The sequence below is a fragment of the Felis catus genome, chromosome B2, assembly GCF_018350175.1.
Source record: "Felis catus isolate Fca126 chromosome B2, F.catus_Fca126_mat1.0, whole genome shotgun sequence".
NCBI lineage: Eukaryota > Metazoa > Chordata > Mammalia > Carnivora > Felidae > Felis > Felis catus.
This window is the reverse complement of record NC_058372.1, coordinates 98,249,410-98,268,081: the sequence shown is the minus strand read 5'-3', so window position 1 is coordinate 98,268,081 and position 18,672 is coordinate 98,249,410. Positions and strand designations below refer to the sequence as shown.

The following is an 18,672-nucleotide window of genomic DNA, read 5'->3' as shown; positions in this document are numbered from 1 at the left end:
CGAAGTTGGACACTTAACCGACTGAGCCACCCAGGTGCCCTAAGAACTCTTGATTTCTATGTGAAAAATGCAAGGTGAAGAAAAGTGAATATAACATGTTATGTTTTATAAGAAAGACATGATAAATATTAAATGAGGGGATATCCCCTCAAGCCTACTCAAGATTATTGCTCCAGAATGCCAGTGTTCTCCAATATCACTTCTCCCCTCTTTCTTGGATCATTCACCATAGTTCACGTTATCTCTCCCACCTCATAAAATCCTGCTTTTGACCCCACTTCCCCTGTCAGCTATTGCTTCATTTTTTTTGCTCCCTTCTTAGCAAAACTCTCAGGAAGAAAGGCCTATCCTGGCTGGCTGTGACTTCTCTCCAAATCCTTCATAAGCCCACTCACCCAGCTTTCCTCTCCATCACTCCCCTGAACCTGATTTTGTTATAAACACCAGTGACATCAACATGACTAAAAACATTGTTTTTACCTGACTACCAGAAGCATTTCACACAATTTGTCACATTCCTTCTGCTTGAGAAACTTTTATCACTAGATGTTGGGACACCACTGTCCTAGTTTTCCTCTACCTCAGTGTCTGCTCCTTCTAAGTCCCTTTTGCTGGTTCTCCTTGTCCTCTCCCCCAGCTCTCTTTTTGTTTGTTTTGTTTTAAGTTTATTTATTTTGAGACAGACAGAGAGAGAGAGAGAGAGAGAGAGAGAGAGAGAGAGCGAGAGAGCAGGGGAGGGGCATAGAGAGAGGGAGAGAGAGAGAATTCCAAGCAGACTCCATGCTGTCAGTGCAGAGCCTGACAGGGCTCGAATTCATGAACCGTGAGATTATGACCTGAGCCGAAATCAAGAGTCAGACACTTAACGGACTGAGCCACCCAGGCTCCCCTCCCCACCCCGGAACTTAACATAAGAGTGTCCTAGGACTCAGCCCTTGGTTCACCTCCTTTTTTTCTATCTACTTTCACTTCCTTGGCTATCTTATGTAGTCTCGTAGCTAAATACCATCCATATGCGGACAACCTTCAAATTGAGATCTAATACTCACTTGGCATCTCTTCTTGGATGTCTAAAAGGGTTTTTTTTTTTTCGTTTTTTAAAATTAATTAATTATATTTTGAGATTGAGAGAGAGGCAGAGGGACAGTGAGAGAGAGAATCCTAAGCAGTCTTGATCTCACGACTGTGAGATCATGACCTGAGCCAAAATTGAGTTGGATGCTTAACTAACTGAGCCACCCAGGCACTCCTAAAAGGTATTTCAAACATCACTTGTGCATAATTAAATTCTTTATTTTTTTTAACTTTTTTCTTTTAAATGTTTATTTATTCTTGAGAGAGAGACAGAGTGTGAGCGGGAGAAGGGCAGAGAGAGAGGGAGACACAGAATCCAAACAGGCTCCAGGCTCCGAGCTGTCAGCACAGAGCCTGACACAGGGCTTGACCTCACGAAATGTGAGATCATGACCCGAGCCAAAGTTGGACGCTTAACCTACTGAGCCACCCAGGCGCCCTAATCTTTGAACTTCTCTCCCTAATTTTCCATCTCAGCTAATGGCAATTCTATTTTCCCAATTGCACAGGTCAAAAATCTTGGGAGTTTTATCATGGACTCTTCTCTTTCCCCCACACCCAACACACAATCCATTAGTAGTTACTTCAAAAACATGCCCTAAATCTGACCACTTAATACTTTCACTGCTCCCAACCTTGTTTGAGCCACCATCTCCCCTTGCTGGAATTATTGTAGTGGCCTCCAAAGCAGCCTCTCCCTTCTTCCATCCTTTTTCCTTTACAGTCCATTCTCAACACAGCAGCCAGAGACATGCCATTAACATATGCCAGATCAAAATCTGGGACAGGCACTACCTCACACTCAGAGCAAACACTAAGAATAGGCCCTGCATGATCCACTCTCTCTCTTTTCACGCTTCCTCTCTGACTTCACCTCCTCCTTCTTTCCCACTCTCTCTCCACTCCGGCTACGGGTCTTTCTGCTTCATAAACATGGTAGGCACACTCTGCTCAAGTCCCTTGGATGGACTGTTCTTCTGTCTGGGATGCTCTTCCCGCAGATACCCACATAGCTAACTCCCTCACCTCCTTCAAACTTTGCTCAGTATGTCACTTTCTCCCTGAAGTCTATCCTGACCGTCCTATTTAAAATTGCAATGCGCTCCCTTCAAACCTCCATATGCCATCCTCCTTACTCCATTATTTTCTTACTTCTTGTGTTACTTATTATCTGTGTATCCCCTTCTAGATGATAAACTCCACAAGAGTAAGGAGTTTTACTCCATGACAGTAAGGTTGTATACCAAAATGGTGCCTAAAATATAGTAGTGTGTAACGTACTAGGTGCTCAATAAATAGATAATTGAATGAAAGAATGAATTAGTGTAGGCATAAAGAAGCACCCTTAGGATATATTAAAAACTAGTAAAAATGGCTACTTGGGGTGGCAAAAGGGGATCAGTGGTAGCAACTTGATCTCTAAATATGTATATTGTTGTATCGTTTTGAGTTTTAACCAGGTGAATGTTTTAGCTGTTAAAAAAAATCAAACTTACAAACAACAGGACGGGGCTGGAGCAGTGGAAATATGTCAACACTCCTTAACTTCCATATGGAAGAGCAAAAGCACATGTGTATGTTTAATTACGTTGGGTAGGGCCTACTTCCTTGTGCATGGCCCTAGGGGAGTCTTGAAACAAAGAGAAACCTATGGAGTCAGAGATAGAAGCCAAGCCCTGCCCCACTCCCTTTTCTGCTGTGGGGGTTCTGGCCATCAGCAAGAGTACACACAAGGCCACTCCCTGTCGCCAGCTGTTTCTAATTTCAGACGTGATTTCATACTCATACTTTCATTTTTCTGACAGGAGACTCGGTACACACAAGAGGAAACACCCAGCACAATCCTCTCAGAAATGTGGATATGACAATGCAGGAGTACCTGGTATTTGCAATTACGTTGTTTACTGGGTGGTCCTGAGTTTGAAAATGGGGTTCCACGATTCTTCTACAATTGGCTACTTTCCATCACGAACATATAAATCTGACTTTGTTTTTCCTTTAGGACAATAAAGGTGATTAGACATAACACCATTGTCCTGGTACAGCTGAAGTGGAAAATCTAAAAAACAGTTAATGTGCCTAGAAGTTCACACTTCTTAAGATGTTTAAGACTTTTGTACGTCTAAGCTTTGACAAAATGGAGTTTATGTATGCTTCAGAAAATTTTCAGACACAGAATTGGATACTTTTTCCAGGGTAATTGAGTGGTAGGTCTCTGGCTTATGGAAAAGCTTGGCAAGGGACCACATCTGCCACATACTTCTGGTTTGGGGACTGTCAGCTGGCAAATGCCCACAGAGCTGGTTTGGGTTTAGCTCTGGGGCTCAGCTGAAGGGGAAGTATTTTACCAGAGTGCTGGAAATCTTCCCACCGTGCTTCTTCCTCATGAGTTCAAGTTCAGACATACAAGTACATCTGTAGGCAGGCGTCAGGGGAAGCCAGGGAGAATAGAATTCATCCAAGATAAGTAATTTCTGGCCAAGCGGAGTTGGTGGTCTCTAAATGTGTCTCATTTTCATTGTGTGTTGTGTTTGTGGCTTCTCTGAGATGAAGCAGTTTTTGACACTAGCATGGAGGTGGGAAAGAGACAGCACACTGGGGGTCAAATTAGGGTTTTGTTCTTTCCTTTCATTCTGTGCCCAGGTCCTTTGGCTGGAGGAAACTTTGACTTCCTCCTCGCCAAACCACTTCCCCTCTCTCCCTCTATGAATGCTCCCCCCACCCCTATGCAGCCTCCTCCCTCTAGGAAGCATATCTTGGTTTGGTAGCATTTCACTTCTCTAACACAACCACCGGCCTCTGTGCCTGAGTGGTTCCTGGGTCCTGAGCCAAGCAGAACTGAAACTTGAAGGCACACAACTGCCAACCAAGCTTGTTCTCCTGACCACCAGGGTTCCCCCAGAAGGTGGGTAGGTTGAAACCTTATTGCTTTAAGCAATGTATTTTGTACTCCTGTGTTTCTCAAACTGCTCCCCAGAACGGTTGAGTTGATGATAGATATTCCCAAGGGGAGAAAAGGGTTCTGTGGTCAAATAAAGGTAAAGAACATTTCATACTCTCTCTCCTGGAGATTTACAGTGCACAGTAGGATAGTAAAGGCTCTGAGGTCTAGAGCAAAGAAATCTTTTTAGCATTATTTACCACAAGTTTCCCAAACTTCTTTGACAACAAATAAAACCTTTCCCCCACAACCCCTGCAAAACGCAGTAGAAATCCTCTTATCCAATCAAGACTAAGAGTTGGTTGATCAAAAGAAGTCTGATAAACCAGAGAATGCTTAAAAAATGACACGTAGTACCTTAAACATTTTATTTAACTTAAAAATATATAAATATACAAACATTTGCCAATTTTCTAATATAGAACTTAGGTCTTTCCTTTGTATGTGCCCACACATTGGAGTTCTGTACTATCTTTCTTCTATAAACCATAACACATAGTACATGGTCTACAATTCCTAGTGTGTGTTTTGTTGTATTTGTTTGTTTACTTGTTTCTTTCTTTTTATGAAGAAAAAATAAAAAGACCACGAAAAAATCCAAATGTGTCATTTTTTAAGGGCAGTTTTAAGTCCATAGAAAAATTGAGCAGATGGGTACAGAGAGTTCCCATATATTCCCTGCCCCCTTCGCCTCCAACACACAGCCTCCCCAACTATCAACATCCCACACCAGTGTGGTATGTCTGTCATAACTGATGAGCATACACTAACATGTTATTATCACCCAAAGTCCATAGTTTACATTACAGTTCACAATCTTGGTGAAACTATGGGTTTGACAAATGTATAATTGGCGTCTATCCACTATTATATTATCATAAAGAATAGTTTCACTGCCCTAAAATCCCCGTGTTCTGCCTGTTCATCTTTCTCTCCCCTCTAACCCTTTGGCAACCACTGATCTTTTTGCTATCTCCATGGTTCTGCCTTTTCTCGAATGTCATATGGTTGGAATCATGCAATGTGTAGCCTTTTCAGGTGGGCTTCTTTCACTTAGTAATGTGCATTTTTATCCTTGTCTTTTCATGGTTTGATAGCTCATTTCTTTTTAGCATTAAATAATATTCCATTGACTGGATGTACCACAGTTTATCCATTTCAACTTGTTTTTTTTTTAAGTTTATTTATTTAGAGAGAGAGAGACAGAGAGACAGAGCAAGATAGAGAGAGAACAAGAAGGGGAGGGGCAGAGAGAAGAGATAGAATCCCAAGTAGCCTCCATGCCATCAGTGCACAGCCTGATGCAGGGCTCGATAATGACCTGAACCAAGATCGGGAGTTGGACGCTTAACCAACTGCACCACCCAGGCACCCCTCAACTCGATTTTTACTGAGAAGATCTCTTTTTGTACTCCCATTTCATTGGTTTATATAATACTTAATTAAATTACCCACACACAATGACAAATAAAAGTGGCATAAACCGGTTTGAAGCAAACAATGATCAGTGAAGCTAGGTAAACACAGGCAATCCAAAGACTGTGATTAATGACTATTTTGCCAGCTTGTGTTAAGAAGGGAATGGGAAGCTTCAGGCAGCCTGGGAGTCTGTTAGTGCAAGGTGCATGAGAGAACTCCTGCCCTAGAATGTTGGGGAACTTGTGTTCTAGGGCACACTGCTGGGAATGCTGGCCTCGGCCACCCTCTTTTAAGTGTTTGGATTGTGCTTCCCTTAAGCAAAACATTTTTGTCCACTCACTGTTAACATATGTATATTTGTGTATTTCTAACTACCTACAACACTATCACTGGCTAATACTGTATAGTATGATGTACTCAGGGCCAGGCTCATTAACAATGAGAATGGAGCTCAGTCTACATTCCTAAAGTTTTCTTGACCTTTTGAAATTTTTTGTCTGACTTCTTATCAGATGTGGTTAACTTATCTTTTTTAACCTCAGACTGTGGCTGAAGATAAGCATGTACCAGGATTAGAAATGTCTTTACTATTACTTTTTTCTTTTTTTTTTTAATTTTTTAATGTTTATTTTATTTTTGAGAGAGAGAGACAGAGTGTGAGTGGAGGAGGGGCAGAGAGAGAGGGAGACACAGAATCTGAAGCAGGCTCCAGGCTCTGAGCTGTCAGCACAGAGCCTGACACAGGGCTCGAACTCACAAACCATGAGATCGTGACCTGAGCTGAAGTTGGACGCTTCACTGAGCCACCCAGGCACCCCTGTCTTTACTATTTCTTAGTGCTTGCTTGTGGATTGCCTCCAAGTGGTCACTTCAGGACACCTCAGTGTGTAGTGTGACATGTGACTTCTTACATATGGATTTAATCTACTTAGAAGTTTTAATATTTTCTTCCCACACTCCTGGGATATATGCACTCCACTTTGGAGACTGCTGACCTTATAAATGTTCAGAGAAATTGAGAAAATCAATTAAAAATGACTTGAATGCTAAAATGCTAAATATGGAGAATAGCAGAGCCTTTTTGAATCAGTGGAACCCATCTCTATGCTAAGCCAAGCCCTGAGGCTGAATAAGATTGTCTGGAGCTGCTTTTTAAAGCTCCCAGGGGAGCACTAGTTCAGCTATCACAAACCAACACTGGACCAGGTGTGGCTGCTGCATTTTCGGATGCTCACTGACAAACTGGAAACCCATTCAGAAGCTCTAGAAGAAGACTAAGCTCCAAGACAAGGTGGGAAAGAGGGAAAAGATAGAGAAGTATTAGAGGGCTGATTTCTGGCAGGCACAAACATAGACACCAGAGTTGTCCAACAGGGAAAGAGGAGACCCTGAGGGAAGGACAAGAGCCTGGCATGTCCCCTGGATCTCAATAGTCTCCATTCCCAACTCCCTCTGTAGAAATCCCTAACCCCAAGGTAACCTTGACCTCAAAGGGTGGCCCATGTCGGAAGCCCCATCCACTATGACTGCTTTTTGCCACTGAGATGAGCAGTAGGAAGGTGGAGATTCCAAGGTTTTATTGCCTTCTTCGAAGTTTCCTAGCCCACAGAGGTCTCAGGAAGACTACACTGAAGAACACCAGGCACACGGTGGGGACTCCATCACTTGCACTGAGGGAACTCACTACAGGAGGATACTCACATTGAGTCAACAATAAGAAAACAGCCTCACTATTGGCATTTACATGTACATGAGTACAGAATTTGAACAAGAGTTTACAATTGGCCAGTACACTCTAGCCAAAGTAAGTTTTGATAATATCTTTTTTTTAAATTAACGTTTATTTATTTTTGAGACAGAAAGAGACAGAGCATGAACGGGGGAGGGTCAGAGAGAGAGGGAGACACAGAATCTGAAACAGGCTCCAGGCTCTGAGCTGTCAGCACAGAGCCCGACGCGGGACTCGAACTCACGGACCGCGAGATCATGACCTGAGCCGAAGTCGGATGCTTAACCGACTGAGCCACCCAGGTGCCCCTAAGTTTTGAAAATATCAATGTTAGCAGCGTTAAAAATAACTCTACCCCAGAGCAAAAGCATAAGAGACTCTTAAAAACTGAGAACAAACTGAGGGTTGATGGGGGGTGGGAGAGAGGGGAGGGTAGGTAATGGGTATTGAAGAGAGCATTTTTGGGATGAGCACTGGGTGTTGTATGGAAACTAATTTGACAATAAATTTCATATAATAAAAATTAAATAAATAAATAAATAAATAAATAAATAAATAAAACTCTACCCCGCCCCTCTGCCTAACTCCCACCAGCCCCTTATGGAGGCTCTTTCCAAGCACAGCTGACAGCACCCTGCACAAGGCAGCACACAGAGCCACAAAGCAAAAAAGTTTTGTCCCTTGCCCCCCATCTGGGTGTCTCATTAAACCACAGCCTGAAACATGAAGATGGTTGCACCTGCTGTGCACTTGTGGATTTTCTCCCAAGACTCAGAGGGGAGTTGCCTGGAAGCAGCCATCACAGCACAATAACACGTGCTTTTTGTGTCTTGTTAAATGTTCTGTAAATGAAGCTCAACCACACTCAGCTTTCTGGTGACATTCAGCTCTCTGGTGACAGCCCTAGCCGAGAAGTGGCTTGCCCTCTCACTGCACAGCCTTCTGCCAAAGCCCTGTTTATAGAATTCAATTACTCGAAGCACTGATAAAATGACAATGTCTTAGGTGAGGACAGATGTTATTAATTAACATTATAATGTCTGTGGACTTTGTCTCAAGAAGAAAATCTAATTTAGTTTGCTAGTCAAACAACCCCTCCATGGTTCAAAGGTTGTGAATTTTCCTACAGAATTAGTAGGAGTTAGGAGTAGACAGTTCAGACAGGACCAGCTACGTAATCTATGGCACGCTGTGCAAAATAAAAATGCAGGGCCTCTTTTCCAAAAAGCAGGGAAGAAAAGCACCATTATAGATACTAAAATATAGTGTTTTCTTTCTTCTGCAGTCTCTTTCTTGACCTGTCATGGTGTTTTTATTTGTTTTTAATGTTGTACTCTCTAGGCATGGGAATGCTTGTGAGGAGAGTGAGACACTCACTCCGAGGAGCTCTACCCTGTGACTGGGAGCATGAGTGCCTGTGTAGCTACTGAACTGAGGTTCTGTGCCCTGGCCAGGGGTGGAGAAGTTGAACCAGGCATCTTTCCCTCCCAGGGGCCCACTGTGGACAGGCAATCCCAAGGGTATTGTAGCCTCTGTCCTGGGATATTGTACAAATCTAAGGATAGGCAATAGGCTTGCTCCCACCGAGTCACCCATTAGATGTACCATGATGTTGCCAGACTAGGGTCATTGAGTTTTTCCTAGGTACACATATCCCCATCCTCCTCCTGCTGAGCAACTGCCCCCCCCTCCCTGGAGTGGAGGGCAGCAGCAATGGCCTGGTGGGGATGGTCAGGGGGAGATTAGGGGCACCCAGGGTACTAGAGAGCAGACGAATAGGTAGCTAAGAGCCATTCGGCAAGGTGGGGAGGCAGTAAGAAGCAGGACTTCATGTAAGGCAAGGCTCCAAGTCTTGGTGCATTCTCCATTGACTCACTGGATTCCACTTACAAAACACAAACTCTTAGTCAAAATTAAGAGTTTCAAGATGGCAGCCATAGAACATTAAGCCCCAAGTACCCCTGAATCCTGTGTGAGTGTGCAGATCACATGTCCATGAAGTGACCCTGACTTTAGAGCTCAGATGAAAGGAAATAATTTTGATTACCTTCCCACCCCAAATACATGTGTTTGTAAGATTTTCACATTTATATGTTATATATATGTATAATACATACGTGCACTTAAATATATTACAAGTAAGAAAAGCTTATATGTTTTCCCCATTTCAACTTTATTTCAGTTATGAGTTAATCAACAGAGCTGAAACTGAACTTAACAAATGTTTTCTATTTAAAAGATTTTAAGTGGAAGGAAATATGTCAAAATGTTAATAGTTCTCTCTGGGCCAAGTTATTAAAAAGTAATTTTTATATCATTGTCTGGACATTATAGTACCTTTTTACCATGAAAATGACACATGGATTGCTTTCATAATTAGGAAAAAACCAATAAATGCTATTTTGTAAAGTAATAAAATAAACATACTTTACCTGTAGGGAGAGTACCCTGGTCCTTGGACTTTTCTGATACAACCAGTGCTCTTTCTCTCTTAACTTTTCTTAATACTTCCTGGATCATATGAATTTCAAGATTTTCCAGAAGCTTCTGAAGCTAGAGTAAGAAGTTTGAGTCACTTTCTACACTCAGCTTATACTCTAAGCTCCCAAGTCACATTCCTGCAGAAGGGTCTGGGATTAGGTGCTGTCCCTTAGCTACTCTCTCCCGGGGAAGACGAAAGGGTTCCTTTCTTGGATTTCTAAGTACTTCTGCGACCGTAGATATACCTCTTTGGGGATCAGCATCTTTTCCTGGTCCACATCCCCACTGATAAAACATAACCTTTTATTTATTTATTTTTATTATTTTATTTTATTTTTTTAAACCAAGTTCTGCTAAATCGCAAAGTGCTCAATGTCTGAGGTGACCTCATGTGTTTGGGGGTCTCTAAATGTGGCCAGGAATTTCATGAGCTGTTATTGCAAGAGAAACCCCTGGGCCTGAAACTTGATTTAGACATCCAGAGGGATTTCATGAGAAGATTAAAATTCTAAACATGACCAATAGAAAATTTTCCCAATAACCATGAACCCTTACTTTATCCATTATGCTTGTTGGGCCCACATTTCTCCCTGTCAGAGGACCCCAGGTACTAGAGAGAACCAGGATTCAGAAGGGTAAGCAAGGCGATTCGGGACTGGGATGTGTGTATGTTGGAGGCGGGGGAGCTGAATTCTCCTTGATGTTCAGGGGACGTGAATCTCTGGGTTGACACTCAAACAGCTAGAGGTTTTGTTTGCCTGTGACAGTGAGCACAGCCACATTGGGTCTATGTCCTAGGACAAAGGTAAACAAACACTTGGGAAAACAGCCTCTCACATAGATCATCTAGCATACACCAAATGGATTAGTGCATAAATTGCGTGGTCTTACTCTCAGAAGAAAAAAAATCACAGGAGCTATTTTAAATACATTCCATTGCCATGGGTGTGTGTGGGGGCAGATAATTGTGTGCCAGGTTTTATGTTTTTTTTTTTTTCAGTTTATTTATTTGTTTTGAGAGAGACAGAGACAGTGCGAGTGGGGGAGGGGCAGAGAGAGAGTGAGAGAGAGAATGCTAAGCAGGCTCTGCCCTGTCAGAGCAGAGCCCCACATTGGGCTCGAACTCATGAACTGTGAGATCATGACCTGAGTTGAGATCAAGAGTCAGACGCTCAACCAACTGAACCACGCAGGTACCCCTAGATTTTATGTTTAAGATGCTAGTGGTTATGTTCTCTATCACAGTCTTTTTTTGTGTGGTAGTCCACCTTAATTTGAGGAAAATCAAAATATGAAGATTCAGACTTACAAAATGGGAACATTAGGGGTAGTTATTTGCTTAATCAAAGCCCTACATGCCTTTAGGTACTTAGTTCCTTCTGAGCCTGTTCAGTGATTTACACACCTACAATCTACACTTAATGTCTTAGAAAAAAACCACTTGGTGTATCTATAGTATTACATGCTTACGCCATAAAGCAAATTTTCAAAGTCAAATTCAAAATGGCTCCTGCATACCTGTTGAATTTTTATTTCAATTTCTGAAGCTCCTTCAGGGGGAAGAATAGACTGACTACTTATTATGAGATCTTCAAATTCATCTTCTTTCCCCATCCGCCTAGCTATAGCTTTCATGCTGGGGTAGAGGATGTCAGTTCTATTAAAGAAGAGAGACCAAAATTAGTAAACAAACATATTTTTTCTCATTCAGATTCTCTGACAATTATTTTCATTCATGTTCTGTCTCCTGTCATCATGTATAAACCTCCCAACCCATTTTAGATACTCACATCGACATCTAAATTCACTATAGTTGTTGCACCCTTAGTCAATATTAAATCCTAGGCCTTTTCCCACTGGGCACATTTAATTTTAGTCTTCATTTAGTCTTCAAAATATTGACAAGTTTTGGGGCACCTGGGTGGCTCAGTCGGTTAAGCAGCCAACTCTTGATTTCAGCTCAGGTCAAGATCTCATGGTCTGTGAGTTCAAGCTCTGCATCAGGCTCTGCACTGACAGTGCAGAGCCTGCTTGGGATTCTCTCTTTTTCTCTCTCTCTATGCCCCTCCCCCTACTTGTGCTATCTCTCAAAATAAATTAATAAACTTTAAAAAAAATTGACAAGTTTTCTCATTCCCTAGTTACCAGGAAAGCTGACTGTGATAATTCATAAAATAGACCACAAGGACTATGGCACCAAAGAGAATCTTCTTATGCCCAGTAAGGTCCAAGGATGGTAAATGCTTGTTTGATAACAGACACATGGAAGAGGCAACATATCTTTTCTGACAGCTAATTCATCCCAGGCAGAGCCTGAAGTGTGAAAACACCCTACCATCCCACAAACCTAAGATCTCATGTTGCACCATATTATACCTCTGGCCGTAGTGGGTGAAACTCTCAGAGACTCAGCACTTGGGTCTAATGGGGTAGAAAGTAGGGAAGAGTTCACAGCAGCAGCATATCCCTACCCAGTGCTTGCTGGGATCCTATGAACTAAAAAAGCTTAGAGTCAGCACCATGGGAACACTTGAGAAGCACAAGTTCCCAGGGACAGAACTCTGGGTAAATGATGTACAGTATTGCTTAGTGGAACCCAGCACTGTCCCTGAATTCAGTAGAACCCAGCTTTTCCTGTAAAGCACTGTTTATAGAGACATATTGCCCAGCTTCCTCTGAGCTCGGTGGGGCTGGGCATACCAGAATTCATGGACCAAATCTCTCCCTCAGAGCAAGGGACAGGAATGTGCCAAGCCTCAGATTCCACTCGTCCATGAGAATTTCCACCTTAGCAACACTTACCTGTAGAGTTCTGAGAACTGGTTGTGGAGGGAGACAGAACTGCCGTCCTGGCCTTGCAGTTTGAGCTGGCCCCAGTGGTCCTTCAGCACTTCCAGCTGCTTCCACAGCACCAGAAATGATCTCAGGAAAGCAAGAGACATCATCGTATTGCATGGGCCCCTCAGCAGCTCGGAGACCTTGGGGCTGCTTTGGAACTGACTTCTGAATCCTGGCACTCTGGACAAATCTGGCTGAAAGCATTATAGAAATTCTTCTTTATTGATCATAGGTCAATATGCGATGACATTTTACATGCAGCCCATGCAGAATGAACATTTTGGAGAAGGCCTATTCTCCCCAGGAGGAATGGTTTGCAGGCCTATAGCACATTTAAAGCTTAGAGAGAGTAAACATCCTTCCTAAATAGACAGTATACAGAAAAGAGGGAAATGTCTCCATTTCAGCTTCCTGCTTGGGTCTTGAACCACTCATTTTAAAAACTCTTTACTTGGGTACTAACATTTTATCTGCCTTTGAAAAACGGAGCCTTTCATGTTCAGCCTCTGCATTCTGGAAAGTGCCTTTCAACACACTTGAGATTTAATTCCCCATCACGGTGGAGCTGTAATAAAACCTTAAATTAGGGATTTTACTCATTTTGTGGGTGAAGAAATGGAAACTTAAATTTACCTTATCTCCTATTCCTTCTCCCATCCTTTAAAAGTTCACATGTCTCTTAATTTGAATTTATTATTCAATAGGCAATTATACTTTAGGATTATTTGTTCATTCATTCATTGGTGCTTTCCTTAAGTGTTTGTTGAGGGACTGCTATGAGCCCTGGAGAATTAGAGGGAACAAGGTTTTCAGGTCCCCTCTCCAGCAGCCAGTGGTGTGAGGTCCAGGGTCACCCAGAGAGTGACAGACAAAATGGGGACCTGTGTCCAGGAACCTCAGCCTGATGACAGTGTCTCAGTCACAGGAAAAGGAATATTCCTTTGCAGAAAAGGTGGCAAACCTGGATCATAATGTTATGACAAGAAGGGCCTCAGAGAACATTCAGGTAACAGCACCTCAGAGGCTCAAGTTTCTTGGCTCAGAACAGGAAGAACCACCTCGTGTAACTGGATCCCAGATCAGTACTAGTAACATATCTAAAGAAAGGCGTGGCTGCCAGAAAGAGTCTTGGTCAGAGGCAGAGTTGGCCAGCCAGACCCAGGAGACAGCCAGCAGCTCCTGCACACAGCTGACAACCCCTCAAGTGACCTACCTACTCAACAGCAAGCTAACCCAGGCACTTCCAGATTTGCTTTATCCTCAGAAAATTTTCACCAAATGACATCTTATGCAGTGGCCAAAAATATTCAACAGGCCAAGGCTGAACATGGTGACTGGGAGGGGGCAGCGTGGAGGCCATGTAATCGGCCCCCTCTGCTCAAAAAGCCCCAGGATGCTCCTTTTAAAGGGCTTGTGTGCAGTTTCACCCAAAGACCCAGTTAAAAAATGCCAGTTTAAAAAGCGCCTAGACTATATGTGAAGGCGATTTATTTGCTGATCTAAAAGCATCTGCTGGAGGAGCAGGGGCAGTTGGACTTTCCCCAGAGATGAAGGATGCCACTGGCAGATGCCAATATTTCACCCTCCACCTATCCTGCTAGCACAGGTGGGTGAACTCAGATGCAAAATCCTCTCCGCCACCACCTTGCTGAGACAAGCGGGGCGATGGACTGTGGCACTATCCCCTTTGCCTTGCTGAAGCCAGAGCAGGCACCAGTGCCAACACTTCCCTGCTCCCCAGCTGGGGCAGGCAAGAGCAAGCAGTAGCAGCAGTCTCCCACTCCCGAACTAAAGCTGGTTGGTGAGCACAGGTGGCTGCAACACTCCCCCACTCACTGGTTGGGGCTGGCAACTGTGAGCAGTCCTGGCATTTTTCTGCTCTGAGCCTAAAGCCAGAATATGCACCCAGACAAGGCACTCTCCTGCTGCATTCCTGAAACCCCTGGGCACATGCAGTCAAGACCCTTTCCTGCTGCCTTTCTAAGCTGGAGAGTGTGCCCCACCCCCTACACTCTCTAGCTGCTTAGTTAAGCCAGTGGATATGTGCAATCCATACAGAGGATGCTCCTTGACTGCCTGGCCCTCACGGCCAAGGGGGCTGACATTCCTGAGCTCCAAGGGAATATAAGAATCAGAAAGACAGTACTTGGCAGGCCACCACTCCAGGGCACTGCAGACAGCCAACTGAGACACAACCTTGCCTTCCTGCGACAAAAGCCCATTTACTTATCATGGGGCTTCAGGCTGAAGAACAGGCTTCAAGTTTTCCATACATCTAGAGGCTACAGAAGTGCTCCCAGGGAACATTAAGCAGGAAGACACCATCCTTGTGCACCCCCTTCACCTCGATACAGCTCAGTAAGACCTCACAGAAAGGAGTTTATATACTCGTCTAGAGTCCTACATTTTGCAACTGTCACCCAAGGACACCTTCAGATCTTTTGGTTTGGAGGCAGCAGGAATTATGACTGTGGCCCCACAAGACTATATTTGCATATTTTAAAAGCTGCTACCTGAGGGTCTGACTTTCGATTAGCCTGAAACTTGGTGCTAAATGAAATTCCTCCCCTTAGAACACTGACAGGCTCTGGTACATCTCGACCATAAGGACATTATCAATAATAAATCAAGTTGATCCAACAATCACAAAGTCACAAGAAACAACTAAGAGCTAGGGCAAGGTTGAATGAGAACTTTCATCAACTGCACAAGAGCATGCCAAGGCTGAGAGAGGTAACTGTCTGGCCTAATATATAGAAACAAACACAGAGAGTCAAGCAAAGTGAGGAAACAGAAAAATATATTCCAAATGAAAGAATAAGATAAAACCTTAGAAAAAGGTCATAATGCTATGGAGATAAGGATTTTATCTGATAAAGATTCAGGGTAATGGATGCTTACCAAACGAGAGAGGAATGGATTTACATAGTAAGGACTTCAACAAAGAAATAGAAAATATAATAGTATGAAACAGGAGTCCATAGAGCTAAAGAATATAATAACTGAAAAATACACTAGAGGGGTTAAACACCGGAGTGGATGAAGCAGATGAACAGGTCAGCAAGCTGGAATACAAAGTAATGAAATTCACCCAGACAGAGCTGCAAAAGGGAAAAGGAATTTTAAAAAATGAAGATAGCTTAAGAGACCTAGGAGACAACATCAAGCAGAATAACATTTGCATTATAGAGGTCCTAGAAAGAGAAAAGAAAGAGAAATGGGCAGAAAACTTATTTGAAGACATAATGACTGAAAACTTCCCTAACCTAGGGAAGGAAACAGATATCTAGGTTCAGGAATACTAGAGAGTTACAAATAAGATGAACTCATTTTAATTAAAGTGTCAAAACTTAAAGAGAGAATCTTAAAAACAGCAAGAGAAAAATTATTATTTATAAGAGAAACACCATAAGGCTATCAGCAGATTTCTCAGCAGAAATGTTGCAGGCCAAAAGAAAGTGGCATGATATATTCAAAGTACTGAAAGGCAAAAACTTCCAACCAAGAATGCTCTACCTAATGGTTACCATTCAGAATTGAAGAAGAGAGAGAATTTTTCAGGCAAAAGCTAAAGGAGTTCATCATTCCTAAACTGGCCTTACAAGGAATGTTAAATGGACTTCTTTAAGCAGAAAAGAGATGTCACTAATTAATAACAAATATACATACAAAAGTAAAAATATCACTGGAAAAGGTGAATGTATAGTAAAGATAATGAGTTAATCACTTATAAAGCTACTATGGAGGTTAAAAGACAAAAGTAAAATTAACTAAAACTACAATTATTAGTTAAGAGATACATAAAATAAAAAATATGTAAAATATGATATCAAAAACATAAAATGTGAAGGGGTGTGGTAATAAAAACATAGAGTTTAGAACATGTTCAAATTTAAGTTGCTATCAACTTAAAATTGATAGTTATATACATAGGATGATATATGCAAGCCTCAAAATAACTGTGTAGCAAAAACTCGTATTAACTACGTAAAAGAAGATGACAAAGGAAACTAAACATAACATTGAAGAAAGTCATCAAACCAGAAGGGAAGAAAGAAAGAAAAAAAGGAAGGAACAGAAAGGAACTACAAAAACAGCCACTCAACAAGTAACAAAATGGCAATAAGTACATACCATCAATAATTAAAATAAATGCAAATAGGCTAAATTCTCTAATAAAAAAACATAGAGTGGTTGAATAGACAGAAAAGCAAGGCATATTTATATACTACCTATAAGAGATTCACTTCATAAGTGAGGACACACACTGACTGAAAGTGAAGGGATGGAAAAAGGTTATTCCATGCAAATGGAGATGAAAAAAAAAAGCTGGTGTAGCTTTAAACAAAATAGACTTTAAAGCAAAGACTATAATAAAGGAAAAGCATTTCTAAATATATATTCATCCAATGTAAAGCACCAAAAATATAAAATAAATATTAAGAGACCTAAAGGGAGAAATCGACAGCAGTACAATAATGGTAGGGGACTTTGACATCCCACTTACATCAATTGATAGATCATTCAGACAGAAAAATCAATAAGGATACATTGGCCTTAAGTGATAGAAAGAAAGCCCAAGTTAGTAAAAGGAAGATATAATAAAAATCAGAGCAGAAATAAATGAAATCAAGACTAAAAAGATAATTTTAAAAATCAATAAAATAAAGAGGTGGTTCTTTGCAAAGATAAACAAAATTGAGAAACTCTTAGCTAGACTCACCAAGAAAAAAAAGAGAGAGCTTAAAGAAATAAAATCAGAAATAAAAATCAGAAGTTACAACTGATACCACAGATATACAAAGGATCATAGAGACAATTATTAACAATTATACACAAATAAATTGTACAATCTAGAAGAAATAGACAAGTGCCTACAAATTTACAATCCTCAAAAACTGAATCATAAAAAAAAACAAAAAACAAAAAAATCAAAATAGACCAGTTACCAGTAAGGAGATTAAATCAGTAATCAAAAACCTCCAAACAAAGAAAAGTCCAAGACCAGACAGCTGGTGAATACTACCAAACATTCAAAGAAGATTTAATATCTATCCTTGTCAAACACTTCCAAAATATTAAAGAGGAGGGAATGTTTCCAAACACATTTTATGAGGCCAGCATTACCTGATACAAAAACAGACAAGGACATCACCCCCTCCAAAAATCATTACAGGCCAATATCCCTGATTAACACAGATACAAAAATCCTCAACAAAATATTATCAAACCAAATTAAACAATACATTAAAAGGATGATACACCATGATCAAATGGGATTTATTTCAGGAATGCAAGCATGGTCCAACATCCACAAATCAATCAACATGATACACCACATTAATAAAATGGAGATAAAAATCATGATCATCTCTACAGACACAGAAAAAATATTTGCAAAAATTCTCATCCATTTATGATAAAACTCTCCACAAAGTAGGTAGAGAGGAAATGCTTGTCAATGTAATAAAGGCCATATATGACAAACCTCCAGCTAATATACTCAATGGTGAGAAGATGAAAGTTTTTCCTTTAATATCAGGAACAAGACAAGGATGCCCACCTTCCCCACTTTTATTCATTATAGCATTAGAAGTCCTAGCCAGAGCAATTAGGCAAGAAAAAAAAGAAATAAAGGCATACAAGTTGGAAAAGAAGAAGTAAAACTATCACTGTTTGCAGATGACATGATACTACATGTTGAAAACCCTAAAGATTCCACAAAAGAACATTAGAATAAATGAATCTAGTGAAGTTTCAGGGTACCAAATTAATATACAAAAATCTGTTCCATTTTTATACATTAATAACAAACTATCATAATGAGAAATTGAGATTACAATCACACCAAAAAGAATACTGAAGAATAAACCTAACTGAGGAGGTGAAAGACTTGTACACTGAAAACTATAAGTTGTTGTTAAAAGAAATTCAGGAAGACACCAAGTGGAAAGATAATCCATGCTCATGGATTAGAAGAATTAGTATTGTTAAAATATTCATACTACACAAAGCAATCTACAGATTCATGCAATCTCTATCAAAATTCCAATGGCATTTTTTACAGAACTAGAACAAATAATTCTAAAATTTATATGGAACCACAAAGGACCCCCAAATAACCAAAGTAATCTTGTTTTGTTTTGTTTTTTTTTTGAGAGAGAGAGCGGAGTAGGGGAAAGGACAGATG

At 41.2% G+C, this 18,672-nt stretch overlaps 1 protein-coding gene across 10 annotated transcripts in view; it reads right to left on the bottom strand.

The window, feature by feature from the left end:
* Positions 1-18,672, bottom strand: part of CCDC162P (coiled-coil domain containing 162) — a 175,365-nt gene that overhangs the window by 28,478 nt on the left and 128,215 nt on the right. For all 10 annotated transcript variants that reach the window (XM_045058585.1, XM_045058588.1, XM_045058586.1 and 7 more), the window contains 3 exons: positions 12,447-12,676; positions 11,163-11,301; positions 9,596-9,716 (listed from right to left, as the gene is read on the bottom strand). In XM_045058585.1, coding sequence (XP_044914520.1) covers positions 9,596-9,716; positions 11,163-11,301; positions 12,447-12,676 — 490 coding nt within the window. The remainder of the gene's footprint in view (positions 1-9,595; positions 9,717-11,162; positions 11,302-12,446; positions 12,677-18,672) is intronic.